This window comes from Boleophthalmus pectinirostris, unplaced genomic scaffold (assembly GCF_026225935.1).
Source record: "Boleophthalmus pectinirostris isolate CB_2022bp ecotype Guang Dong unplaced genomic scaffold, ASM2622593v1 HiC_scaffold_3, whole genome shotgun sequence".
Lineage (NCBI taxonomy): Eukaryota > Metazoa > Chordata > Actinopteri > Gobiiformes > Gobiidae > Boleophthalmus > Boleophthalmus pectinirostris.
Genome location: NW_026571299.1, coordinates 20,111,463 through 20,139,434, shown reverse-complemented (window position 1 = coordinate 20,139,434; position 27,972 = coordinate 20,111,463). Strand labels below are relative to the sequence as shown.

At 38.0% G+C, this 27,972-nt stretch overlaps 3 protein-coding genes across 7 annotated transcripts in view; 1 reads left to right on the top strand and 2 right to left on the bottom strand.

The window, feature by feature from the left end:
- Window positions 1-7,949: 7,949 nt before the first annotated feature.
- On the top strand, window positions 7,950-9,023 carry svbp (small vasohibin binding protein). The gene is made up of 3 exons (XM_020931026.2): window positions 7,950-8,073; window positions 8,343-8,462; window positions 8,542-9,023. Exons 1-3 carry the CDS (start codon window positions 7,966-7,968, stop codon window positions 8,626-8,628), a joined length of 315 nt encoding a protein of 104 aa, XP_020786685.2. The 5' UTR covers window positions 7,950-7,965; the 3' UTR covers window positions 8,629-9,023.
- On the bottom strand, window positions 9,016-11,558 carry fbxo2 (F-box protein 2). Of its 4 annotated transcripts, none has more exons than XM_020931018.2 (6): window positions 11,486-11,558; window positions 10,443-10,506; window positions 10,091-10,217; window positions 9,647-9,739; window positions 9,436-9,574; window positions 9,016-9,375 (listed from the first exon to the last, which is right to left on the bottom strand). In XM_020931018.2, exons 2-6 carry the CDS (start codon window positions 10,477-10,479, stop codon window positions 9,241-9,243), a joined length of 531 nt encoding a protein of 176 aa, XP_020786677.1. In that variant the 5' UTR covers window positions 10,480-10,506; window positions 11,486-11,558; the 3' UTR covers window positions 9,016-9,240. The 4 variants fall into 4 exon arrangements, with proteins under 4 accessions (XP_020786677.1, XP_055016999.1, XP_055016998.1 ...); XM_055161024.1 differs by having other exon boundaries at window positions 10,443-10,501; window positions 11,486-11,532; XM_055161023.1 differs by lacking the exon at window positions 11,486-11,558 and adding an exon at window positions 11,329-11,460.
- A 1,447-nt stretch (window positions 11,559-13,005) lies between these two features.
- The window catches only part of LOC110165784 (integrin alpha-5-like), a 44,198-nt gene continuing 29,231 nt past the window's right edge, over window positions 13,006-27,972 (bottom strand). Inside the window, exons 20-30 of one of the 2 annotated variants that reach the window (XM_020930972.2) lie at window positions 23,965-24,115; window positions 23,169-23,261; window positions 22,699-22,778; window positions 22,514-22,594; window positions 22,320-22,425; window positions 21,554-21,712; window positions 20,699-20,800; window positions 19,764-19,877; window positions 18,674-18,775; window positions 14,330-14,452; window positions 13,006-13,565 (exon numbers count right to left, since the gene is read on the bottom strand). In XM_020930972.2, coding sequence (XP_020786631.1) covers window positions 13,482-13,565; window positions 14,330-14,452; window positions 18,674-18,775; window positions 19,764-19,877; window positions 20,699-20,800; window positions 21,554-21,712; window positions 22,320-22,425; window positions 22,514-22,594; window positions 22,699-22,778; window positions 23,169-23,261; window positions 23,965-24,115 — 1,195 coding nt within the window. In that variant the 3' untranslated portion in view covers window positions 13,006-13,481. Of the gene's footprint in view, window positions 13,566-14,329; window positions 14,453-14,530; window positions 16,019-18,673; window positions 18,776-19,763; window positions 19,878-20,698; window positions 20,801-21,553; window positions 21,713-22,319; window positions 22,426-22,513; window positions 22,595-22,698; window positions 22,779-23,168; window positions 23,262-23,964; window positions 24,116-27,972 lie in introns of those variants that run through there. The other variant, XM_055160166.1, reaches the window with a different exon arrangement.

Sequence of the window (27,972 nt, the reverse complement as noted above, 5' to 3'; positions counted from 1 at the left end):
GCAGCATGGGATCACCTTTTTAGCAGCTATAGGACCAGCTAGAAATTGACACCACTGTGTGTGGGGTATTTTTCTTTCTCATTAATAATCAAGGTTACTTAACATAATTTAAGAGAATTTGTGTTTTGTAGTTCAAAGTGCCAGGATGTGTGTCATGACATTGTGTCACTATTGGATTAACTATCTGCTCCATCTTAGTCTGTATCTTTATGGATAGGTGTTTTTCAATTAAACTAAATATCACTCAAAGAACTAAAGCAGTGTAAACGTAACTTATTAAATATTGACTATATTAATGCTGTACTATTAACCCAATGATGTGTTTTTAGATTATAAACTGTTTGTGCAGCAGCCGCAATGCTGAGTCCTGGCTACAGCACTGTAGACTGATGTTATTTACCCTAGTGGGCTCCATACGTTCTAACACACACACAAATGCACGCACCCACACACGTGCACACACACAGACATGCACAAGCATACACATGCACACATGCACACACGCACACACGCACACACGCACGCACACACACACACACACACACACACACACACACACACACACACACACAGACAGAGGCAGCCCTGTGAGCGTCCTGCTCAATTAGCCATGTTTAGTTTTAACAGTGCGCCGGCGTCTGCTAAACCACAGCTCTCAAGAGACCCAGCTGCCAATCTCACTGAGTCAACACATGCATACAGTAGGGCTATCCTGAATGCACCACAAAATCACACAGTATGCAGTCTGCTTATAGGAGATAGACTTACACATGCACATACTCAACTCTGACCCATTTTACTGCCCTCCCAACAGCAGCTTATACACATCCCATGCATCATGTTTATAAGGTGATTACAATCCTAATATGCTAATATACTATGGATGTGTGCATGTGTCTGATGACCTCATGCATGGTTCAATGGTGCACCACAAATGTACCTCTTGTTTATGAGTTTGTTAATTTCAGGGTGCCTGCACTTATCTTTACAGTGTTCTTTCTGTTTCTACCTCTTTTGTATAGCACTTTGAGATTTTAGTGCAAATGCAATGAGGTTAATCATGAAGTTATATCTATTATTTACCCAATATCCCCTTTGCTTTTTCTTTCAAAATGTCTTGGAACAATTTACTTTCCTGTCTAATTACCAATAATTTTCTATCATAATTTATTGTACATCATATTTTTCTAATGGGTGTGAGTGTTTGTAAGTGAATTCCAAAGTCACACTTGGACATAGGAGACATTTCTACTCTTGCAGACCTGGATAACTGTGGCTCCCTACCGCGCTCCAGTGCGCAGGTGGACACACTGCAGTCATTCATAGAAACACATCTGGTTGCTTGTGTATGCATTTGGACAGCTGCTCTGGCTGAGACAGCTAAGTTCTTAGATGTCTCATAGAAGCTTTAACCCTGTGACCTAGCACCTCACCACAACACCAGAAGCAACTTACTGCAGTAATCAATGCATAAACTCATGTCATAGTCAGGGGACTTTCACAGAAATAAACTATGACAAGTAATCATCCTTATAGTAAAAGTTAAAAAGCCATAATGGTATACAGTTCACCTCTGGCCCTGACACCAGACAATTACAAAAGTCAGTTTTAACATAGTATAATTTTCTCATTTTACTTAAGTAATGAGTCCTTCAACAACTTCATAATTAACTGACAACTGATGGGTTTGTCCACCCATGGAATACAAGCACACTGGGCAATTATCCTCAAATTCACATTTGTTAAGTCAAAAAAGTTACTGCAAGTAGCATGATTTGATGATTTTCAAATATGAATGTCTCCATTAAGAGTGTTAGTACATGTATGTATTTAATAGTATTGACAGGTTTACAGTTACACAGTCATGGGGTAAAATGTTTTCACTTCTTAATGTCAATTGGTTATTTTCTTATATGATTAATGTCATGTTATAAATGTTCCAATGTGCCCCACTGCCCTGTAATTTGGGAGGTTTTGGCCTCTGGAGTGTTTTGGGGCAGTAATGTTGCTTAAGGGTTCCACATTTTTTCCAAAGAAAAGAGTAACTGTTGGATTGAATCCCACATCATTCTGGCGTTCTGACCACAAGGCTGCAGTGTGTCTGGACCCTCTGTGGTCTGTGTGTGACCATAGGCCCATTAAACAGTGTACAATCGTTTTTATAACTGCTGCAGGCTGCACCCATCTCCAGTGTGTGGAGGTGTGTGCATGCCAGCGGCGCAGAATGCATTTATTGTTTATCACATTCCTGGTGTGTGTAGGGAAACCTAAACAGCTCTGCACTGCCACTCGAGGCCCCTTGTGTGCAGAAAAATTGAAATAGGGTCCAAACTGGGGGTCCAAATTGTACTTGGTGAGTGAGGAAAGTGCTGTGCATCATTCCCCCTTATTATATACACTAACACAACAGTGCCCCCATTCCTTTTTTACTCTCATTCTGTGTGTTGTTCAGTTGTAAAAGTAAGGTAATAAGTGGCTATATTTATCTAATACTGTATGCCAGGCACACAAAGCAGAACCTAACTGGTGGGCCCATAACAGGTACCAAAGCCAGGTCGGTGGACAAGTGTTTCTTAGAACAACTTCAGGTGAGATCATCACTGGGGTCTGCAAGATATTGCATGAATTCGTTTATTTAAGACTTCGCACTGCATACGCATCCTTTATTGCCTATATGTTCAATTTCCCTAAATCAATGCACAACCTAAGACTCTTCTTCCATTCTTCTTTTTCACAACCACAGTGGGAGATGAAAACAGGGATTCTGATTCCCTTATCACTGCAGCATAAAGATGCTCCTTGAGATGTTTTCTGGATGACTTCGATGTCTTGAGGATGAATGGGGGTGTGCATGATGCTAGAAAAGAGTATTGCCATGAAGGTTAGTGTAATGTTTGACTTGGCTTATACACTGGAAGTCGAAATCATGGTGTGAGAATACTTCTGGCATGTCATTTAGTTTGTTTGTGATTTGTTCCTTCCACTCAAATGGAATTAGTGACTCTTCAAAATTGAAGGTCAGTGGCGTTTCTGGGCTCTGACGTGGTGTGTTGACTGCATGGTGGTTGTGGATGGCACATTCATAGGTTTCAGGATGGTATGTGGACCAAAGAATTCCTCACACATAAACCACCCGGCATGCATGTATCAGGGTACTGTGAATGATGGCACATTCATTATTATTTAGAGGACCAATCACAGTAGTGCAACCAGCTAGAATAGACACTTTTACTGCAGGGGATGATAACCAGTGTTGGTGTTGCAATTCTTTTGGATTTGAAAGTGGTGGAATCACTGCTGGAAACTTGTTCATGTGTTCATGCCAATTAACACAAAATTGAGAATCCAGGTTGGGCATCAGGGACTGAAGGGTCTGAATTAAGAACTTGCTCTCGAGGAACTCTTCTGGAAATGTGACTGCTGTTTCAACATAACTGAGGTAATGAAAGCTTTGCCCTGCAGCACTATCAGGCTGAGAGGAGTTAAGGTAATTTAAATATTCCCTCCATAGCATATGATTGCATAATGGGAACCACGTGACTAGTCATATGGCATGAGACATGAGAATGATGTAAAATTTGAGCTGGACTCAATAGAGAATGTGGGAAAACAAGGGCTGGATTGGATTGGATTCAACCCTTGGTTATATAATGTCCCCTAAAAATGATGGAAACCCAAAGTGTGAGTTTGTTTGTGTGTGTGTGTGTGTGTGTGTGTGTGTGTGTGTGTGTGTGTGTGTGTGTGTGTGTGTGTGTGTGTGTGTGTGTGTGTGTGTGTGTGTGTGTGTGTGTGTGTGTGTGTGTGTGTGTGTGTGTGTGTGTTGTGCGTGTGCATGTGTGTGTGTGTGCGTGTGTGTGTGTAATGTGAGTGAGTGTAAGGCTGTACACATGTCAGTGCTAAGTGCCTTGTCGTGTCAGCCAAAACAAACAGGCCTAATGAGAAGCAGCTCCGAGCAGGGACAGGGCAGAGCAGACACAGTGACCCCGCTGTCTTGTCCCTCGGCATTGCTTAAAGTGGACACTGTGCCCCTGTGTGCACCTAGGGCCAGCACTGCTCCACCGAGGCCTGTTTCACCACTGCTTCTGCTGCCAAGGTGTGAGTGGGACAGAGACAAGGAGGTGTAAGAGGGGGTTTTAATTAGAAGGGCATTTGTAACTATGACATGAGCATAATACCACTTTTATTATTTTTATTTTATTGACAGATATTATTGATCAAAATCTGATCTGACAAAAATTATGTAGTTATAAGATATTATGTTATAAGACAGTGAGTGATGCAGGCAGTGGGGCAGGGGGGACAGATTAACTGAATAGTCTTTAGTGAGTTCCTGCTGATGTGAATAAAGGTCTTTAGTCTGTTGCCCAACAGATGTCATGTCTCCACAGGTCCTTCAAAATTACATCACTTTTTAAAACTACTATTTCTCTACTTTAAAACTAGTAATTATGGAGTTTTGAGAAGAATAACTAATTATGACCTTGTAACACTGAGTGCAGATCCAAAAAGCGCCAAGGGTCTTGCTCAAGGATACAGTTATCAAAATAATACAATAATTAATGCAGCAACCCATGCCAGCTGGAGATTTCTTGTGAATATGGTTCATGAGTCATAGAACTGTGCTGCAGAGCTAAGAGGCAGAAAATCTCCAAACCGCTGTTGGCTTGAGGAGAGGAAGCTCAAGCAGAGTCTAACAGTGTTTGTGTGTGTGTCTGTGTGTGTGTCTGTATGTGTGTGTAGTTGTGTGCGTCTCTCACTCTGACCCTCACTTGTCAGGTCACTTCCTGTGTATCTGCTGTTTTCGGCTGTATGCTGCATGCTGTTTACGTTGAAGGTCTTTTGGGGATCCGGTGTGAAAAAAGCAACACATCAAGTTCACACATGCTTGTCTGATGTGCAGATGGAGTACTATAGTAAGTGTGTATGTGTAACTATTTCATGTAGCGTCACCAACAGTTGTTTATTTGTAGTCCTGGAAAGCTGGTGTGTATATGTATGGTACATATAAATGTGTGACGGATGCACACATGTGTCTTCACACAGCAGTAGGTGAGTGAGAAGAGTACTACTACTCAAAGCCATACTTTAGAGCCATTATTCATTTACTCCACACTAGTTCTAATATAAGCTATGGTTTGTAGCCACAGCTGCCCTGAGGTAGCCAGTCACTCCACACCAGATTCATTGCCAAAGTAGATGAAGTAAATGGAAGGACACAACAACAGTAAGCACTGGTGAAAGGTGGGGTCGCTCTCATTATAACCACTGAGCCATTGCTACCAATAAAACCAGATGTTTCCCTATTTCCTCTTTGGCACTACATTCCACTTTTCCCCTTTATTTCTATACATTTATTATGATGCCTCTGTTTGTATCTTCCCTGTTATGTTGTGCAACGCCTTTCGTTCCTCCATGACCACTAAAAACATCTTATTTACAGGCTTTTTGTAGCTGACACATGCTTCGGCACCCTTGCCCCTGGATGGTTGGCTCATAAGTGCTACCATATTTTAATTTACAAACTTTGACAACAGTTTTTCTTACAGAACATTTTATTTCCTCCATAGGTTAGAATAATACACAAGTGTGTTAGCTGATTGAGTGATGAGCCATGATGATAACCAGGTGGTTTGCTTTATGTTGTTGTGGCTCATAGGCCGGCACTGAAGCGGTGCTGAGCAGGAGTGCTTCTTGGCAGGATATTATTCTGGGGGAGAGCTCTCTGCTGTAGTTGCAGGATAAATCCAGGTAAACCACTGGTATGCTGAGATAAAGCTCAGAGTAGTAGCCTATACTGCCAGAGGGCATGGACACAACTCCAGTTCACAGTAGTCACAGGCAGAAGCATTGCATTCAGGTTGACCATTTCCTCAACACTTCTGAGGATGGAAGTGATAGGGTCACCAATTTTAACCTTTTGAGCCCCAAGGCCTTTTTTTTTCTTTTCCAAATCCTCATAGAAATATTTTAGTCAGCCTGTGAATGGTCTTTATTGGACAATTAAGATGGGGAATTGTAGAAGTGCAGAAGTGTTTTTTTAACATCATTTATTAGAGGGAAAAAAAAAAACTCTCTGGGATTAAAAATCGATTTTACAAAAGTACCTGGCGAAGAGTTAGCAGCACCAAAAAGGTGCACTAGATAATTATCATTATAATTACCAATTGAAAGAGGAAATGAAATGAGAATCAAAAACAATACATGAAAACAAGAAACAGCTAATTCCTTTTCGAATCCTAAAAACATAGACAAATACAATTGGAAAAGAAAGCACCTGATGGTAAATTTGCTAAAATATAAACAATATACAATATACAAGCACTACTTTTAGTAGACAGAAATCAAGCATTCTGTGTCAGTAATGCCAGTCTGTGCCAACTGGCATTTGCTGACATCAACATAAGTCAATATTTGAAGTATTCTGACACAGAAGGGTACACTCGAACTACACTTGCACTAATTAAAAATTTATTCCACCCTCATATTGATCACTCCAGATCTTCAATTACTTTTTGTTTTTAAAATCTTTTTTAAACTTTTTTTTTCTTTTGGAAAATAAATAAATAAACTAATAATAATAATAATAATAATAATATAATAATAATAATAATAATAATAATAATAATAATAATAATAATAATAATAATTAATTAATTAATTAATTCACTCATTCATTCATTCAGTCATAAAAAAAAACTCCCCATTCCACAACATATTATGCACAATAAAGGAAAGTTGACAAAACATTAACTCCCATTAAATGAAATACTTATATTTATTTATACTATAAAACATCTGATAAAAACATGCATCCTCTCAAAATGCCAGAAAAATAAATAAAAAATAATAATAATAATAATAATAATAATAATAATAATAATAATAATTATTATTATTATTATTATTATTATTATTATTATTATTAAAATGGAGGGGGAAGTAAGCATAAAGTAACTAAATATATGGCAATTTGATGATTAGGCCCTTTTGTAAGTTTAGCCTTTACTTATATGTAAAATGCGTGATTGTTTTTGTACGCTAAACCTTAAAACTGTGAACAGTGTTACTTGAACGATGGAGTAGCCTATATTCACTCTGGGGTGAGCAGATCGGTCAGTGTACTTATGGGTATTTGCAAATCATCAGTGCAATGTTTATGGGTGTAAGTTCATTGCCCTAACCATTAATGGTTTGAAAAGCTAACATCAAAACTGGAGGACAGCAAGTTGCAGCACTAATCCATATCAAACATCAGGCTGTACCACAGACTGTGTAAAAAAGATTTATACAGTTTATGGTTTGTACGCAACTGAGAGGGATCTGGCAGCCTCCACCCAGAGGACCTACAGGCCTTTAAAAGTAAACAAACAAGTCAACATAACATTACAAACAGTGACATTGTTTTACACCTAAGACCAAATCCTTTTCCTAACCAATATCTGTTTTTTGTTTGTGACAACATTAAATTTTCCTATGCAAGTAGAGCAGAGGCAAAACAAACTTAATCTCAAATCAGGAAATTTAGAATGTATTGGAGATTAAATATACTGTACAATCTTTGAAGTGCAAAAATTCAAATGAGCACTATCAACTTTAATTTTACATTTAATAGCGAGCTAAGGCAATAACTGATAAAAAGTGTTATTAATTTGCCGATAAATAGGAGCCTAAATTAATGAAAAATTAGGGACATGTCAGTGGAGGTGTGTCCTCTGGGTGGAGGACCTGCAGCCAGGCTCTCTTGGTGGAACTACTGTGAAACAAAGGAGACCTCTTGTGGCCGAACTCAAAAATGCACCGACGCTTAAATGACTTTTCGTAATATTCGTGTAAAATACGAACAGTTGTCATGATACAACCTCGGTAATAATACATTTTGAATGGATTAGTGTCCGAGTATGTACACATGTTTTATAAGCTATTTGTTTTCATTAGCGGAACTACTGTTGCGCCGGAAACAGTTTCATGTTTCTCTTCGGGTTTATTTATCGTGAGCGGCTTGCCAAGAGGATAGCTGTTTTCAAGCGGTTTGTCCTTTTGTTTGACATCAGACTGTCTTCCAACATATACCGTGTAAGTAAATGCTGATATCAGTTTTTTAGTTGTACGTTTTTGTATTGTTGTATGTTACTTAAAACAATTGTATAATGAATCCTCCGAGGCGTACGACTCCCATCATCAGCACCATTATGTTGAGCTTGGGTCAAAAACGTTTTGTTGTTGTCAATTTAAGAATGGGAGTGTATCTTCCAACATTAAAAATTGTAAAATGTCGATTTACTCTGGAAAGAATATCTAAAGAAATGAATGATAATAATATGATGTTTTTTTTCCTAATGTAGTTTGATATGGAGCCTGCTTGTCGTAAAGATAAACCAAAGCTGAACACCACTCCCACACGAGGAGACAGAGCCAGACAGAAATCTGCTCAACAGGAGCTCAAACAGCGCCAGAGGGCTGAGGTAAATCTCATATGCTCTCACTGTTCATGGCATAACTACACGACTACTGATCATTTAACTATGTTTTTTTCCCTGTCAGATTTATGCCTTGAATAAAGTGATGACAGAGCTGGAGCAGCAGCAGTTTGAGGCATTTTGTAAACAAATGCAGTCCCAGGGAGAGTGAAAGTACATTTTACCTTAATGAAGACACAGAAAACACCACTTATGCCGGCTGTGGGGTGACCTAGCCTACTGAACTGAAAATGGTCCATGCCAGACCATTGTGATGTCACCTTAAATGAAAATTGCACTGGAGTTTTTTTATGTTTTAAGATTTTTCTTAAAAGATGATCTGTCCATCTATCTTTCCAAGTGTGAAAGTGATGCAGCAGGATTGATTTAAAAGACTTTACTTTCATACTGCTATTTAACAATAACAAAATATATGAGTCTAATATTTGGTGAAACCATTGCAGGTGAAAGCTGCTGCAGTTGAGACATGTAATAACAAGACTGTATTTGTCTTCTGACTGAAAGGTGATTTAAATAAAGTCACTTATATTATTATATATTACATAACAGTTGTTTTATTGTCATTTTTAAGGACATGAATTTTTACATTTGACACATTCAAGATTTTGAATGCAGTTATAAATCACATGATTTTATATGCATATGTTTTTACTTGAATTGAGCTACTCTGCAGCAGAATTCTTATAACAAGCGCACACGCCTACTCAGTTACATACCCACTATAAAGCAGAGTTGGTGTCCTGCTCATGGCACATATTACCTCTCACAACTCAATGCTAACAGAACTGGCAGTGACTCTAACCCCATACCAGCCATCCCAGTAGTTCTTGTCTTGGCCTCCATGTTCAAAGGAAATGAAGCGCAGACCAGGTCCATACTCAACAAAACTGTGGGTGATCTGTGGAGCAAACAGACTGTGAGGATCTGCACACTGAAGAGACTTTTAAATGTTGTTTACCTCTTTCCAAGAACAATTGTCACTTTCGGGGTCCAGGGTCACAGGCTCTGGTTTGAACTCCTGTATTACCTCTTGATTTTCATCCAATAGAGACACTGTTATTTGGTAGATGCACCCACAGTCAGTCCTTGCACAATACCTGTGCAGCACAAAAAAAAAAAAAAGTCTGAACTTAACAAGTAAGTATGTGTAAGATGTGTGTAAAATATACCAGTCTGTTATGTGGACAGGGGGCTGTTCATCCAGAGCCTCAGCAGAGTATCCCTCGTCCAGCAGGTTTATGACCTGTCTCTTCAGACATAGTCTAAAACACACATTACAGAACATTGTTGCTTATGACCACTGATGAAAAGAGGACATTTCAAAGTATGTGTAAAATGACAAGGCAGTCACACAACCAGAAATTAAATTAAATTAGTTGAGATGTTTTTTTTAATGATTAAGGTTCACACACATATGGGCCATATCAACTTGCCAAAAAAACAAACAAAAAAAAACTAGGCACATTAGCGCAACTAAGGAACTTCCTGTTCGTTTTTCCCCTGCATGAAAGAGATATGCTTTGTTTGCTATCTTTTTTTTGTGTGTTTGCTATGTTATACGAGGTGGCACAAATCACTCCTCATGGCTAAACTGTATAATATTAAACACTTACCTAAATGATGTCGCAAAGTATTTGCTTACTCCATCATTGCCAAAGTCATGGCCACAGTCTCCAGGCATGTCCTCGACCTTCCACTGGCTTCCACCATTTTCAGTCAGTTCCCAGAACTCCAGATCCTCTACAAAACAATGGCCATATTGATATTTAGTCTTCATTATTTATTTTGTATTATAATGAAAAATATATAAACAATGGATTTCATGAACCCCAAAATACAGTGAACTTGACATTCTGTCTGCAAGATTGTCAGATAATGATGTTATCTAATTTACAAGCAGAAGTTTATCTGTGCATTTATCATTTCTGCAGTAACTAACTACAAAATCATGTTTTGGCATCTTACCATCTCCATTTGGATTCTTTACCAGGTTTCTACCCATATTAGCCCTTTGCAGGTAAGATCTGGGCTGCACAAAAAAAGGACAGTCATTTACAGTACTATTATGAACAAGTTACTTATGAACAATTAATAAAAACAAATTAAATTAAGTCCATGTCATGCCCAGTAATCTCAAAGCCAGAAAACCTTCTGCATTTCCTTTGTGCTGACTCATGCCCTGTTTGAACAGGAAGATCAGCCAGACATGTCACCTCTCATTCATTTAGTGTTTAGAATAACCCAGTGATGGAAATAAACTATTAACAATTATAATAATATTTAATATTGCATCACAGTTTTGTTTTTTTGTTTTTTGTTTTTGTTTTGTTTTTTTAACTTTAAGGTAATTTAGCCTATTTTAGATGTAGCCCAGAAATATAGCGGTTTTGTTTTGTAAAAGTCAAACATAAGTTTTCGTTTTTAGCCATAAGTTTTGGATGAGAATTATTAGAATAACTTGTTCTCAAAATCCAAAAGTTTAATTACCCCGTAATCTTTGTTATTGATCCGTGTGCGTAATCTGCGTGATGTGTATTGTTAGCATTAGCGCTAACAGCGTGTCTCGGTTGCTGGGCAACCGGAGCGGCTCTGTGGGCTACACCTGTCAGACTTCGGCAACGCTCTTGCATCCGTGGAGGCTAGTTCGAAGCCTTTTTTTTTTTTTTTTTTTTTTTTTTTTTTTTTTTTTTTTTTAAAGGGCTACAGCCTTCGCAGCATCGGAGGACCCTGGCGATGACGAGTCGTGATGTCATCGTTTTCCAAAAGCTGCGGTTTGCTTGTCCACACGACAACGCGTTTTCAGATTTCTCCACTCTGGAACCCGTTCTCAAAAAACTCCGTTTTCACTCACCCAAAACACTGGCTCCGTGTGGACGATAGGCCAAAACGAATACAAACTTCCGTTTCGACCAAAAAATGTTGTCGTGTGGACAAGCCCTTGGTAAACTTGATCTTAAGTAGTCATGTCACTAGCAGAGAGAGATAGTATAACCAAAGGTATTACTCACTTCTAGGAGAGGGACTGCAGTTCACACCAAAGCTCAAGCTCTACTGCAGAGACACTAAAATGGGTGAGACAGCACAAGGGGGGTGGGGTTACTGTTGATGCACAACATACTCAGCAAAATCACTTGCACAAACTCAGCACAGGGATCAGTTTCATCAATAGAAATGTGTGTTCGAGCCATCCATGTGTAAGCAGCAACTTGGCAAGCAATAAATGCACCAAGAGATTTCATGGTTACATTATCACTATTGTTGTTATGTATTGTTTTATTGTCTGCACTGAGCAAAACAGTTTACAAATTAATGTGTTGAGACTTTGAGGTTGCATGTTCTTTTAATGTGTAATGGCAAGTGACTCAGCTTTCAACATAGTCTGTTGAAAATAGAATTATTGTTTATTATTATTGTTGTAATATTAATATGCACAGTGGTGGAAGTACTTAACTATTTTACATAAGTACAGATACAGGAGCAAGTAAAAGTATCACATATATAAGTATCACACACACACATATATATATATATATATATACATATAACCAAAAGTGTCTTGAAAAATAGATTTTATTTATTTTATTTATCAAGATATTTTAGTCAATCAATTTCTTAATATCTGTAGACTTTTTATATGCATATTTTTGTTTGTTCAAAACCAGGACTTGAACGCAAAACCTTTAGTTATGATGAAAAATAACCTTTTAAATCATATGGAAATAATTTTTTACTTGGAGTGGACACATACACATACACATACCTGCTGCATGCTAGCGTCTTGAAGATAACCGGAAGAGGCTATCAAATTAGTTTTTTGTCTTTTAAGTAGTCAAATCACAATGAGGATAGGTGTGACTCACCGCTCTTGTAATCCATGTATTGGGTTCTCGCAGAGATCCCTAGACTTCATATTCCCACTGGTTCCAATAGGGGCCGCCAGGGATGAAGATGAATGCATTCCCCCAATTTAGATAGGCAGATGTATATAAAACCATAAGCATACCACAGTTTAACTCTGTTCCACTGCTCCATGATCATGATGAAAACTACATTATCCTCTTCAGGACATCTCAGGTAGCCTACCTACCCGTACTGCTATATGGGCCATTGGCACATATAGTGAGAGAGCTGTCCTGACTATGCACTGCAACTGAGTAACCCTCTAGTTCACTTGGTGGAGTCCAGCAAAGGAAGACTGCAGTGGAGAACAGGCCCACACGATTTCCCCACTGTAGCCAAGAGTCTAGCCCTGCTCATGGAGTCAGGTTTCAGAACACAGTCTGTGCATGGAGGTGAGCCAGACTATATTTAGGTGGTACCTCTCATCACACAAGCTTGGTCTCTTCCCTCCTTTAACGAAGTATCCACACTGACATTTGCATAAATACAAGCTCCAACTCTTGGCCTGCATCCAGAGTGTGGTCCTGGCTGTTTCCGTGGAGGATTAATAAACTGCTCTTCATCAGTGCATCGTGCAGTCAGTGGGGATGTACCATCAAACTTAAATTTAAAGATGACAATATATAAGTGGTTATACAAAATAGTTTTAATCTCAGTCACAACACAAATGAATCATAACACACTGAATACAATACTTTACAATGCACAAAATACAAACCTCCCAATATGGGAGAGGATTCAAGTTAGACATTGCATTTTCTTTCAGGATTTTCCTGCAAGCAGCACAGTACAACATTCACAACATCCACACAAGACTCTGTGCCATAAATAAGGAGTGCTGTCAAATGACTAAAGCATTATTTTCATAACACTGAGGCCGAAACAACTGCTTACAATACACATGTCCAAATCAGTGCCTTAAGTTGGAAAGGTAGAAATATCTTCTTGATTTTGCACCATCACTGACAACCCTGACAGTTGAGTGCAGCATCAGCTTGAGTATAGTCTTGGGATCAACCAGCCATGTTGTCACTCTTTAATCTTGTCAATCATGTGTGAACAATTCCAGTTGTGAAGAACAGCTGCAGTGAGGTTCTGTTCTGTCTAAGCTTCAGATGATGCCTGTGGTTTGAGATGGGCTTTCTCCATTGTTGTACCATAGGGATCAGACCTCTTAAAGAAACCCATCTGCAACAAAACATAATAGGCAAGCAGAAGAAGTGAGAAGCAAAATAAAGCTAATATATTTAAGTGTACTATATTTTCTGATAATTATATTTCTTACACTTCCCTTCATGTTTCAAATAACACTGTTAACACTATACCAGCAACGGCATACTGAAGGTCCCATATTACGTAAAATTGGCTCTTGTGAGCTTTAATCCGTGTAATGATGTTATCTCATCAAAAACATATCCGAAGTTATGTGTTGTTTCATTCACACATATTTCCGTAATCCAGCATTATTAATCTGTCCACATCTCCAGTGCTCAAAATGCATCCCACCTTGTGATGCCATGATGTAGTTGTTGTCAAGTTAATGGCTACATTTTAGTTTAAGTTCGGTAAAGGTGGACAATTCCCGTGCTGAAATCATCCAAATGACTCTAGCAAAGGTGTATGGAGTTCAAAAGTACAGGGGGACACTTCCTGTATTACCTCATGACATCACAAGCTGGAACAGAGTTTTCTGTTACTCAGCCTAAATATTCAGAGTTTGTGTGTTAAACATGGGTGAATGAAACAAAACACAAGTCCAGGTATGTTTTTGATGAGGAAACATTATAACATAGGTCAGAAAATGGCATAATATGGGATCTTTAAATGAAACTGTACTAATGCTATCTGAAGCCACTGTTTTTTTTTGACTGTACTATACAGATTTTGGTTCAGAAATATACACCATACTTTACGGCAAACTTTACATCATGAACATCATGCTTTTATGTTACCTTGTAAAGCAGATATATTAGTAGACTCAGTAGCAGCAGCCCTGCCAAAACTGCCAAAATGATGATCCACACAGGGACAAAGTAAAGACTGTCAGGTTTGTTCCACAACACGACAGCAACCACCTAAAGAGAAACAGCACATTATCAGGGGCAGTTTATTGAAAAAAAAAAAAAAAAAAAACATGGCTCAAATGAATGATATTCAAACAATTCAGACAATTTTCAGACAGATTTTGCTAGCACATAAATGATTGGACACTAACCTGCTTTGAAGGAAAAAATACATGATACGACTCTGACGGAAACTTGTATTGTGAAGAAAATATTTCTCTCAATCTGTCTTTGTGTAAATTAATATGATTTCTACCTGAGACAATTCCAATATTACTATCATTATTATTATTATTATTACTATCCCATATATGATTACTTAATTGACCTTTTTCAATCTTTTTGGCTCCAAAATCTCATGTGTGTACCACAATGCTGCTGTAACAACATGCTGCAAATACAGTGCCAACAAAAAACATCCCTCAGTGTTAATTTTTCCTCACCTTTGGGACATACTAGGTCACTCATTCTTTGAGCTACTGAAACTAAGCTATATGCAAGTGCTAAAACAAAAATGGGGAGCAAAACTCCAAGGGAGTATGCACCACTAGAAGGTCCCTTTATTGATTTTTGAGAAGAAAATGTAGAGATAAGAAGTCTTCAGGATTTGGTGCATTCACTTTAAAGAATGTTCTTGCATTGAAAAATAAGTGCAAATGCAACTGAAATGTGTGACTTGAAACAGTCCCACTCACAAAACTCTTTGTCTCAACAGTTGCTGCCTGATCCTTCACCAAATAACTCTACAACATGGGACAATAACAGAGTAATCCAAATCCAACCAAAAGCAAACAACTTCTCACAGCTCAAAGCTCCACCACCCCCACAACATCAGGTCAGACCTCTGCTAAAGTGCTTTTCGCCTTTTGTCAAGATTTCTAGTGTGTTTTTTTTATTGTTATATTATAAATAAATAAATAGATAGATAGATAGATAGATAGATAGATAGATAAACAGATAAATAAATAAAGTGAAGAGAGTGTCGATCATGAAAATGAAACCTATGGCATAAAATAGCTGCTCAACTTCAGAACACTGAACTGTGATGCAATCATGTGGACTGGAAATATGACTCCAATGCTTTATATAGAGAAGCTGTGAACAACATCTGCACAGCTATCACAAAAGCCTTCCCTGCCTCCATCAATACAGACAAAATCCAATCCTGCAAACAAAGAGACACTGAGGACCTTGAAGAGTTTCTCATATGTTTAACAGAAGTGTATAAACCCCACACTGGATTTATAAGACCCGATCACTTAGGCGTTACTCGTGATGTTTGGGAAATATACTTGTGTAACTACTTCATTAATGTTGGGAAATATACTTGTGTAACTACTTCATTAATGGACTGAAAACAGACATTTCTTCAGTTGTGAAGAAAACTTGCATTGGCTAGAACGCTGCTTGCCTAACTGAGCTGAAAAGACGTGACACACTTGCATATGAACAGAGACTCAACAACATGAAAATGAAAATCACCAACTGTTGTCAACTTGGACATTGGAAATGGTAGTGCCCTCTACGCCATGAGCCCTCTGCATTTACATCTTCTGAGACACATCACACTGATAAAGGCTGGAAGAATTCAGATAGGAATGAATTGCAACCAAAGAGAAAAAGTCAACATCAGAAGAGTAAGGCAGTTCAAAACCACAATGGAATTACAATGCAATCACACCCTTTTCTTAACCTGTGAGGCCCTACCACCTGCAGTGCTGACAGTGACTCAGGCTACGTTCAGACAGCAGACGCTCAATTCCAATTTTTTTGTAAAATACGATGTTTTTGCGAGGTTGTTCACATTTCCAATTAAATGCGACTTGTATGTGAACTCCAGTGTGAACAGTAAACAGCCCGAAAGTGTCCCGCATACGCACTGGAGGACAACCGCAGCGAGCATGCTCTGTGTTTACGGAAGTTGTCCAAACATGGAAGCGAGCATTGAGCACCTGACGATTTTAAAGTTCCTCTCGTACCGGAGCCCGAACATGAACAACTTACTTGTTTTAAGGAGGAGACTGAGAAGGACGAGGTTTTTGGCCGTGGCGTTTTGTGGGACAGCGGCAGCGATGTCCATTGAAAGTAACGTGTGGACGAAATCAAGAAAAAAATACAATTCCCACCCATCAGAAACTCAGCAGGGAAGCTCACTTACTCACCACAGGAAATAAATGAAATATTCAGAAATTTTTATGAAAAATTATATTCATCTGAACAGGACCCAAAACAAGAAGACATAAACCTCTCCTTGTGGCCCTAACTATCGCCAAGAAAACTATCCTCATGAACTGGAAATCAAGACACAACATACATCTGACACACTGGAAAAACCTACTCATTGACCATATCTCTCTGGAATACACATCTACTACCCCTGTCAGCACAACAGCACCCCAGTCACCCTGGTCCACCTTCCTCGATTTTCTACAAATGTAATTTCATATTTGATTATTCTTCTCCTCGTTCCTTAACACTTTTTTTTGTCTGGTTGCCTATCACCTTTTGCTTGACATTAAAATAGATGAAGTCCTGAGAGTACATACACATGCACACATGCACACACACATAACACACCCATACACACTCATACACACCTGTACAAACACACGCAATGCCATACACACCGCTTTATTTTATAAAGAAACAGGGATGGGATAGACAGGCTATATAAAACAGAACTTTAACAGACTTAGGAACACAGCACAAAGTTGTCTGCCTCAGGTCCCTAGCGGGCTGGGCCCTCTCTGCTGTCGCCTGGGTGTTGGGTGTGGGGGTCCACCTACGGGTGCCCGGTTGCGTGCTCTCCCGTCCCCTCAGGGTCTCCCCTCTGTGCTGGCTTCACTCTCTGGTCTACCCCCAAGCTCCTTACCTCCCTGATACTTTTAATGCATCACACCCAACTTTTTTTTTTTAATGCATCACAAGTCAACCAGGGATGAATGTGGGTTCATGTGTGTGAATTGTGTGAGTATGTGTGCAGGCTTGTGTGTATGTGGATGTGCGTGCACATTCCTGTGCAGGCACATGTACATATATATCAGGGAGGGGGAGCATTCAGACCGGGAGGTGGTTCATTGGGGGGTGGGCCGGCCTGGTCGATGGGCGACCACATGCGGAGCCCTGGGGGTGGCCCCCGCACCCGCCTTGGGGGGCGTGAGTGTGGCTTGGCCTGCTCCCACTTCAGTGGGGATCTGAGGCAAAATGCCAACACACACTTAACAAATTTTCAATACTCAAATTAAATAGCAATAATACAGGTCAACATTAAATCATCCGCATAGCCTGTCTATCCCCCCCCGGCACACACACATACACACGCGTATGCACACACATACACACACACACATACACGCATGCATATACACACACACACACACACGCACATAAGGTTCACACTGTCTCCAACCCCTGTCATATTTGTTCCTATTTGTATGTAATGTTCAGTCGTAATGTCTGTCTTGTATCTTGTATGTTGTTTGGTTCCTATTTGTTGTAATCTATGTAGTTTGCAAATAAAAATTATTATTAAAAAAAAAAAAAAAAAGAAGAAGAAAGGAACGTGTGGATACGCAGACGTAGCCAAGAGTGGTGAGTGGTGATGTGCTTCGCTTAAGTGACACGGAGTTCATTAACAATTTTTGCCTACTTCAGCGCAGAATAGTGACGTTTGTGGCTTGTTGATAACGTGTAGGTGGATGAATGCGCTTTGGTCTTTCACACTGAAGTCACATGTCAAAAGATCGGATATGTATCAGTTTCAGGAGCACATATCCAAGTGGTCTGGGTCGCATTTGAAAAAATCGGATCTGTGTCGTTCAGACTGTCATTAAAAGATCGGATACAGGTCACATAGAAGCCAAAAAATCTGATTTGGGTGACTTCAGGCTGCAGACTGAACGCAGCCTCAGTCACAAGCCCCACCAACGATCCAGCTCCAACTCCATATGACAGTGGTGACTGTTATTCAGCCTTTGACCAAACTATAATCCACAGACTAAAAATGTTCAGTCTGAAGTGACCTAAAGCCTACTGATGATTTACTTATCCTTGTATTTTAACATGATGACTAGTCAAAATGAACATGCATTCAATTACTACGCTTTGCTACACTCAAATATTACATTGGAACTACTTTTTGGGCTTCGCAAATGTATTAATTATTTATCATCAAGAGATATATTTTTTTCCCCACAGCACAACCCAGTGAGAACAGTAGAACATAAACATTACCTTTTTTGATGCTGATGATGTGAATAATGGTGGAATAGAGTAAGGCATCTTTTCCACCTTATAATGCACAGAGCACTCCACAATGTACTGTTTGTAGATTCTCTATGAAAAACAACAATATTTGTATTACACTGGGGCTCGTGAATGAGTTTGTTGTGTTTTGATACATTTGCATGTGTCTCAGGTTTAGAAAGGGAAATGAACAACACATGATCTGCCTCTGTTGCCTAATTTAAAGGTGCACTATGTAACTTTTCTGGTGCAGGGTCTGTCACCTGCTTGACTTATTGGCGATATTGTTGCTTTGCCTGTGATGTTCACCAGTATGACATTACACTCCCTATACTCAAGTTACGTTTTTAGCTATAAAAATACCTGTAATAAATGTAAAGCTTAATGCCATACTCTGAAACATTCCAGTTAAAAGCAATAACATCTGAGGTAGCGTCTCCACATCATAAAAGGATAGAGGTTTACCTTTAAATCATAAATGTTTATAGAGATTGTCTCAGCGAACTAACACGCAAATAAAAACTCTCCTGTTTGTAAAAGAACATACAGTTTAGTCCAAATCAGTAATCTGAAATGATCCAAATATGCATTTTACTCAGAGGCCAACAGAGGGCAACATAAGCACACATTTTTGTTAATAGTTGAACCCGCTTTATATAAACAATAGTTATACATAAGGTTCTCAAAAATCAATACCCAGATACAAAAATCAAACTAGCATCAAATTAGCATTGAATTAAAACATTACATTAAAAGGGAGAACATGTGTCATTCTTAGAGTATTAAAATGATTCTGATCTTTATGAAAACTAGTATAAAGCCACATGGTAATTTTAAAGAAACCACTATTATATTAGTTTGAAATTACATTGTATTGTATAAAAATTACTTAATATTAAAATAAAGTTGGAAATATAAGTATCATGAGTATTAAAACTTTGATGCCCAAGTATGTAGAATGTTTTCTTCACAACCAGCCATTGGTTTATAAAAATAAAAAAAATAAGCTTAATTAGGCCTACAGCTTTTGAGTATATAAATATACAAAATATACATTTTTTAGCCCCATAGATCTCACCTCAACAAAGGTTTCCGCCCACAGTCTGGAGCGGATAGTGAGGATGGCGCTGTCCCCTCGCCCCAACTGCCCTACAGCACACTGCAGCCTCCAGCACTCCACTGTGCTACAAGTCTGTGGAGTCACACACAACTGGTTTACAACTGCTTTGACGTCATAACACAAGAATTCATTTAAAGATCTATGCTAGGGGATGACATAACAGTGTTTAGATACATCCATAAATCCTAGTGGGAAGTTCCAGTCTACATCCAAGGCATCCACAACATTACAACATCAGTGACGCCAGTCCTAGGAGTCATCGGCAAAATCACAGTCATAATTAACTTCACATCACAAACAATTACCGCAACAGGAAAAGATCTCATCCAGATCTTATTACATGTGCTCCCACTTCCTGTGTTGACAGCACAATTTGCGTCGAACTCACAGGCATACGCTGCACATAGGGATTACAGTAAGCGTGAATGCCTCCTTAAAAGTACCACAGGAGAGCAATAATTTACATTTAATGACACTTGAGATATAGAGTTTACTAATGAAAAGTAAATGGGGTTTTCAAGTGACTGTGTTGTAGTGAGTTTTGAGTGAACACAGTGTAGTAAAAGAACATGCACAACCACAACTAGAAGTCACACATGCTAGTCCAAAAGAAATAACAAAACTGTAAAATTGAAATATAAATATAATTAAATAAAATCAAATGAATTGATCCCTTTTAGATGCTAAGTGAAGAAATTATAACATTGTGCAAGATCAGATTAGTTCCTGTAGGATAATTGTAATAAGTAAGTAATAAGTAATTGTAAAAGCAATTAAAGTAATGTGTAAGGAGACAGTGACAGGTTGTAAAGTATAAAAGCATACATTGTTTTTATCATATCATTGCCTGGAATGGCGCCCAGACATTGAGGTTGTATGCTGTGTTGTCTCACCAGGTTTCCATGTTCAGCCAGAGGGTGGGCATCTCTTCTCTGGACCCGGTGCTCTATGCTGGGTTTGAGTTGTGTTGTCACCTGTGGGCCTAGAGGCTGCAGCTGTGGAAAAGAAACAAAACAAATCTTTAGCATGTTTTAAAATGTAAAATTTGGATATTAGCATTACAAAAAATTTACATATTTCAGTTTAAATTAAATTATTTGAAGGTGTATTTTTGGTCATTGTTTCTCTTATAAATACAAAACTTAACTATTCTAAATTCTCATAGCTGTCATTTTGAAAATTACATCCTGTACAAAAAAATGCATAAAACATATCTAGAAAAAACAGTCTGAAAACACATTTTAAATGGCCTATATTATGATATTTTCTGATCACATCAAAAACATACTTGGAGTTGTGCTTTGTTCCATTCACATAATTTGATCACATTTAACACACAAACCCTGCACATGTTGGCATGTCTCAAACAGAAAACACTGTTCCACCTTTTGATGTCATGTTATTATTATTATTAATATTTATTTATTTAAAACAAGGGCAGTGCACAGAAAACATTAATCTCAAAGAGAAAAGATGCTCTGCACCAGATTTAGCTACAAGCTACTTTTTGCTGCAGTAATTTGGCAGGTAAAACACACATTAAAGAAACTATTTACTTTAAACCATCTCAAACAACTATTAATACAGGTACAGATTAGTACAGTAATACAGGAAGTGCTCCACTGTTTTTTGTTTTTTTTTTACACTTTTGAGGAGGCAGTAACATTCTAATATGCTCACAAGAGTCAGTTTGCATAATATAGGACCTTTAAAATGGCCTTGAATACCTAACTTAAGAGAGCAGTCACCTTAAGTTTCAGTGCATTGAAGGTGTGCTGTGAAGAGCAGGTCAGTGGTCCTTCTGTGACCAGTTCCACAGGGTACAGCAGCCCATGGCTCTGTGCCCTCAGGGGACATCTCACCTCCAGAGATGACTGGCTGATCACACTGGGGCCATTGTTCACCAACTAGAAGGGCACAGTATTTATTTACTAAAAGTTTATCATTATCATCATGTTGCACTCTATAAGGCACATATAATGTATCTTTGGGTGCCTTTTCTCTGGTCTGTCAGTTCTGGTAGTAGAGAATAAATAGAAAATGTAAAGAGCGTGGATACTGACAGCATGACCAGTATTAGATGATTAAAAACAGAATAGCTTAAAGTGTATATGACAGGTTAGACACATTTCACTAAAACATTGTTAAAATTTAATTATATTAAATTATATTTAGGATTTTATTAAAAATCTTAACTTGACAGTGAAGTTTAGAATTTTACTTCCTGGTTGGATACAGGAGGCAGATGCGATATACATAACTGTTACCTTGCAATCATAATGTTAACAAGGACCGATATTCTAACACATATAAAAGTTGGGATTAGACAAATAAAAATAAATGATAACACATGTATTTTGTTAAGTGAAGATTTATACTGCAAGAATAATAGTTCCTGCATTTTGGAAGACATTTTTGCAGACATAGTTAGAGGTATTCAGTTTTAGAACACACTGCTACTTTTTGTATTTTTGTCCTTCTCATGAAAACCTGTCAAATGCCCTTAAAACACACTTCAAAAACGTGCTGAAGCTCTGGTCCCACATCCTGCTCCTCACGCAGACCCTGACTCATCCTCCAGCTGGGCGGGGGAAACAGGATTTTATCTGGACGAGAAACACTGCCCCACACCCAAACACAAACACACATTAGCTGTTACATTACATTATATTTTAAAAAGGATTATCTCATTATTACTGTGGCCTCACCCCTGCAAGAGGACATCAGCCAGGGCAGCTACCTCCAGCTCATACACCACCACTTCACTCTCAGAATTGTTTACGTTTTTGCTAGACAGCAAAACAAAACAAAACAAAGACACATGTAAGCACATAAAATATTGCAGAGGAGTATGTGAGTAACTTAACACCACTTGGCATAATTAGTAACTTACCTTCGTATTTGTAACTCAAACTGCACGACTTTATATGTGTCCTTTAATCTGGGTATAGTGAAACGAAGGCCAGCCCATATCTAGATGGCCCAAAGAAGAAGAAAAAAACATTAAAAGACTGTGAATTAAGCAGATGAATACATAACTTAAAAAGGTAATTGCATGCTGATTAAGGTACTGTTGGTAAAAAAAGGTCATGTTTTATTTGAGAAAATATTTCATTCAATTCTGTTAAATCACATGGGTGCTCTTTCTGCACCACTCATTTTATCTACAGTGGCTTTTAAAAGATAAATCACAAAATATTATTGATACATGATAATGAGTCTTTTTATCCTCTAATAGTAATTTACATTATTATAATTCTGATCAGATATAATTTTTTGCCAAATCTGAGCAGTTGTAATTTGATGTGACAGCCTTACAGCACAAACAGCGTGTAAACAACAGCTGGTAGTGTAATCTCTTACATTGCTCCCTGACTTCATGGGGTTTCCCAGATCACATATGAGATAACGCGTGTCATTCTGGGCCTCGTAGCTGCACGTCAGCTGTGTCAGTGTCTGAAAAACACAAAACTTGGGATGTTTACAACCACTGCCCGTGACCTTTGTGGTGTTCAAGGCCCTCTGGAATTTCTTAGACCTGTATTATCATGTACACCTGTGCTCCAAGGTCCAAGATAAAGGGGAAAGCAATTTGGAACAACATATAACAACCCTACAGGTAAATATGTTTTCTTTTTTAGAAGCAGAGGATGCAAATATACAGATAAGACTAATAATTTCACTAAGATTACTAAAAAAAACATGATTTTGTTGATAACTTTTTGTTTATAACTTGACTTCCTGGTTGGACACAGGCAGCAGCTCTGATATATGTAGAGGTAAATCCAACCATATAACAACAGTATTTTAAGGATCCAAACTAGATTATATTGCAAAATAGTTGAAGATATAAACTGCTACATAAATGGCTTCTTTGCGCATAAATTGTCCCTGCATTTTCAGTGGAATTTTCTGTGTAGATGACATAAATAGAGGTATTCAGTTTTAGAACTTCCTATATTTTTGTACTTTTCTTCTCAGCTTCTGTCCACACACTGCCATTTAACTGATGTAAAACTATGATAAATATTTACCACAAGTACTATCCCACCAAACCAAGCAAGAATTACAAAGAAAAACATGAAACTCTTCCATATTAATGTCAAGTAAAATTCATAAGTTGCCAGTAAATGCTGAAACTAATTCAATATTTCCTTACATCATTGTTCCGTGCAATCCCACTGTAATCTGCATCCGGAGGTAGAAACACATATAGCTCTGCTTCATAGGCTCCTCCCTCTCCTTCATTCACCGCATTAAAGATCAGGGTCAAAGTGTTTTCATCCCCAAGGTATGCAACAGTCTTGTCACTGGCAAAAACAAATAAACAAACAAACAAACAAACAAACATGAAATAATGAGATAAAATTATAATCTCATATAATTTTCTAATTGTGCACTCTCTGGATTGATCTGTATCTACTGTATATCATATATGCCACAGGACAGGTTAATTGAAACTTGAATAAAAAGCCACTGCAATTGTGTTTAATATTCTAGGTACAGGCCACTTTTTCATGAACAGCATTAACATAGAAATTTGAAGATATACATTTTTTTGTGTACGATTTTCTTCAACAGGCACAACAGAGCTGCATTGAACTGGCCTTTGCCTCTTATTTTCAATTAAAGTTTTTTAAATGCAGTGGAAACTTATTAACCATTAACTAAGTCATTTACATTTGTGACCAAGATTGGTTTAAGTAGTAGTAAAAAAAAAAGAATAGGGCCCTACTAAGCTATGTGCACACAAGAAACTTCAAGATCTTGCTGAACTTTTATCATTGCACCATTGAAAGCCTTCTGATTGGCTCTATCACTGTGTGGTTCGGCAACGTTACAGCCAGAGACAGGAAAGCTTTAGGGTGGTCCGCATAGCCAAAAAAAAAAAAAAAAAGAACTTTGACCTGCTTGTCCTCGAGACTCTTTACAAATGTAAACTTTTAAGCCTGGAAAAATATATCGTTCCATTAAGACTTCTCGTGATGGTAACGGCTTCATCCCACAAAATATAGTTATAAGCTTGACCAATGCACTTTGAACTTTGATGTAGTACCTTAATATTTAGCATCTTGTTTATTTCATAGTGTCATGATGTCTGTAATGAGTGTCTATTGTTTCTTTATGTGGTTGTTTTTAATGTCTCATGGCGCACTTTGAGTGTTTTGCACATGTTTTTCCAATGTGTTTTTTTTTACTATAAATGGCAATAAACTAACCTTGACAGTAGACATGGTGTCAACAGCATAGAAAATACATTACCAACAGTAGAAGCCACTTTGAAACAGCCTATGACCAAAATGCCCAAAAAGCACTTCTAAAGCCAAATGAGAAGCAGGTATGTTGAGATCCCTTCAGACAATGCAGGTCTGTTTTTGTCAATCCCAGTGGACCATTTTCTGCCACATATCTGTCCACTACCCCAGCCAATGAACCCAATCTGATCTCCATGATTTGTCTCAGGAAACCCACCGCCCCCCTTTCCATGTGTATGCAGAACTTCCCCAAGAGAGTGTGCACCAAGTTGTGATAAATCCAACTTGCCGACTCCAACCCCCAACTCAGCCACTTTTACTTCAAATCATGGCAGTAAATTCATGTTTCTATTGAGCAGAAGAAAAGGGGAGGGGGGGCATTGGATATTTTGCTTCCAGGGTACCCTTCCCCCTTTTCGTTGGAGGTCTGGACGCAATGACCCCATGCTAGGTAAGACATCCAGCAGATGAATTTAATTAGGCCAGTTTAGTGAATGTAGAGAAAGTCAAGCAGGTACCAAAGCCTCAACACAGTATAATCCAAAAGGGACAAATTTTTGTTGTGTGACGTTTTTAGAGAAACAATTAATGACCTTAAAACTAAGGTTGGAGATAGAGCTGAAACTAGCTAAATAAAAAACTGTAACTGCTTGAATACTGAAATAATCCTTAAAAGTGCATTGTGTAACTTTTATGGTGGAGGGTCCATCAAATGCTTTTCTTCTTGGAGATATTGTTGTTTTGTCTCGAATGTTTCACAGTATGGCACTAAACCGTTCCATCTTCATGGAGACCAAACCAGAACAAGTTACAGTTCAGATCTGTAGAGACCTAGCTCACAGCTAGCGTGCCTCTTTGTCTAGGTATTATTGAGCTATAAAACCACCTGTAATTGAATAAATGCAGGGTAGAGATGTTTAATGTCATATGAGATGGAGAACACTCCAGGCATAGCAATAACATATCCATAAAAACAAGCAGGTGGTGGACCCCCAAACAAAAAGTTACATAATGAAAGTAACTGTCATCTGAACTCCAAAACACACCATAAGCTGAGAGATGAGGTCTCAGACAAAGTAAAGATTTTAAAAACTTATCTATTTAATCTGGAAATATATTGTAACAGGATGTTCTCACTAGCTTTTTCAAGGTAAAATTTAGAAAATCTAAATCTAATTCAACCTAAACAACTAATCGATTAATAAAAAGCATAACTGATTTGATGAACTCATTACCTAAATAATTGTGGAAAAAGGTATTGCTCCATTAAATGTAAGACTTCTCGCCCTGGTAACAGCTTCTTCCCACAAGCTGTTATATAAGCTTCAACAATGCACTTTGAACTTTGAAGTAGCACATTAATATTTTAGCTCCTTAATCTTTGTATCTTGTTTATTTCACAGGGTCATCTGTCATCTGTAATTATCTATTCTTTATGTGGTTGTTTTAATGTTTCACTTTGAGCATTTTGCACATGTTTTTCCAATGTGTTTTTAACTATAACTAACGGAACCTAGATGAAGAAAAGAATTTGAAATAAGCAAGTGTTTTCAATGGAAAATGGAAAATATTTTTGAGAGAAAAAGAGTTAGAATTTTGATAAGTGAAAGTGCTGAATCATTTGGTCTGGTCTTGTGGCTAGTCGTATGCAAATGTTTGGAGGAAAACATTTCTGAACTGATTGTGTTCCTGCAGCTAAGAGAAATCACATGGCCATGCAATGCAAAACATTTCTCATGAGAAATACTGGCGTGAGTATCAGGATCTGTGTACTGGCTTTGTCCATAGAAACTAGCATGCAACAATGAGTCTAGTACCAAGGGGCCAGTAAACGCAAATCCAAGTTATTTTGTTCTTTCACTGGATAGCTACACCTCAGGTATGGTCTTAATACTATGCGCTGATCCCATAGATTTATATATAAATGGACATACCCGCTAGGATACTGTTTCCAATTGGCTTTACACTGAAAAATCACTCCTCTCTCTGTAACTGCTGCTGTGAGCCTCATCATTTTGGTCTTAAAATGTTAGTATTAACTTGCTCTACATTATCCTGGTGTTTTTATTTCACTATTTTGTCTGTAAATAAATTTCTACTGCTAATATGGAGCTTGGAATCAAATTTGCTCTTATAATTGCTAGTATCCTGAGATTCATTTGACTGGAGCTGAGCGCTATGGGTGACGTCACATTCCCTTAGTCCACTTCTTTCTACAGTCTATGGTTGATCCAAAGTTCTTCATGCAAAATTGTGCTTTCTAAATGAAGGCTTTGTTGATTGCTGACAAATAAATCCACAAAAACTCTGTTGTTGCAGGACAGAACACATGTCTATCTTGGTTTTACTATTAATATTGTTGCGAAAGCACAGTCCAAATTTGTGACTTTTGTTAATTAAATCAGTGGTCCTCAATCTTTTCTCTCCTAAGGGCAAGTATTGTCACAAGAGTTGATTTCAGAGACCGGATGAAAGGGCAGATCCAGTAAGAGCAGTGCAAATTGTATACGACTCCTATTTTAATTATTACTCATGTTTGCTGTTTATAAGATTATAAATCAAAAATACAATGCATTTTAAGATATAGTATGTAACATTTTCCTCTAGGGCACATTGGAAGATGGGAAACTTTTTTAAATTCCTGATTATGATAAATTCAACCAATTAGGAAGGCTATTGCTATACTGTCAGCTAATCACAGCCAAGCCTTAGCTCTCAGACAATGACATCTAATACCTTTCATATAAATACACTCTGTCCCCTTCACAACTGAACAATAATCTGCCTCAACCTCGCCATCTTCTACCACGCAAAAGCCTTCTCAGTAGAATGTTAGAATGAAAGAAAAAAAGATTAGATTTTTCTGAGTTTACATTTGTGCTATTTGAGCTGTTTGAAGTGGTGAAATAAAT

Coding starts and splice junctions, on each gene's coding strand:
- svbp (XM_020931026.2), top strand. CDS start 7,966: ATGTTTCTCTTCGGGTTTATTTATCGTGAGCGGCTTGCCAAGAGGATA. Junction 8,074..8,342: donor TGTCTTCCAACATATACCGT/GTAAGTAAATGC, acceptor TTCCTAATGTAG/TTTGATATGGAGCCTGCTTG. Junction 8,463..8,541: donor AACAGCGCCAGAGGGCTGAG/GTAAATCTCATA, acceptor TTTCCCTGTCAG/ATTTATGCCTTGAATAAAGT.
- fbxo2 (XM_020931018.2), bottom strand. CDS start 10,479: ATGGGTAGAAACCTGGTAAAGAATCCAAATGGAGATG. Junction 10,218..10,442: donor AAAGAATCCAAATGGAGATG/GTAAGATGCCAA, acceptor ATTGTTTTGTAG/AGGATCTGGAGTTCTGGGAA. Junction 9,376..9,435: donor ACAATTGTTCTTGGAAAGAG/GTAAACAACATT, acceptor TTTGCTCCACAG/ATCACCCACAGTTTTGTTGA.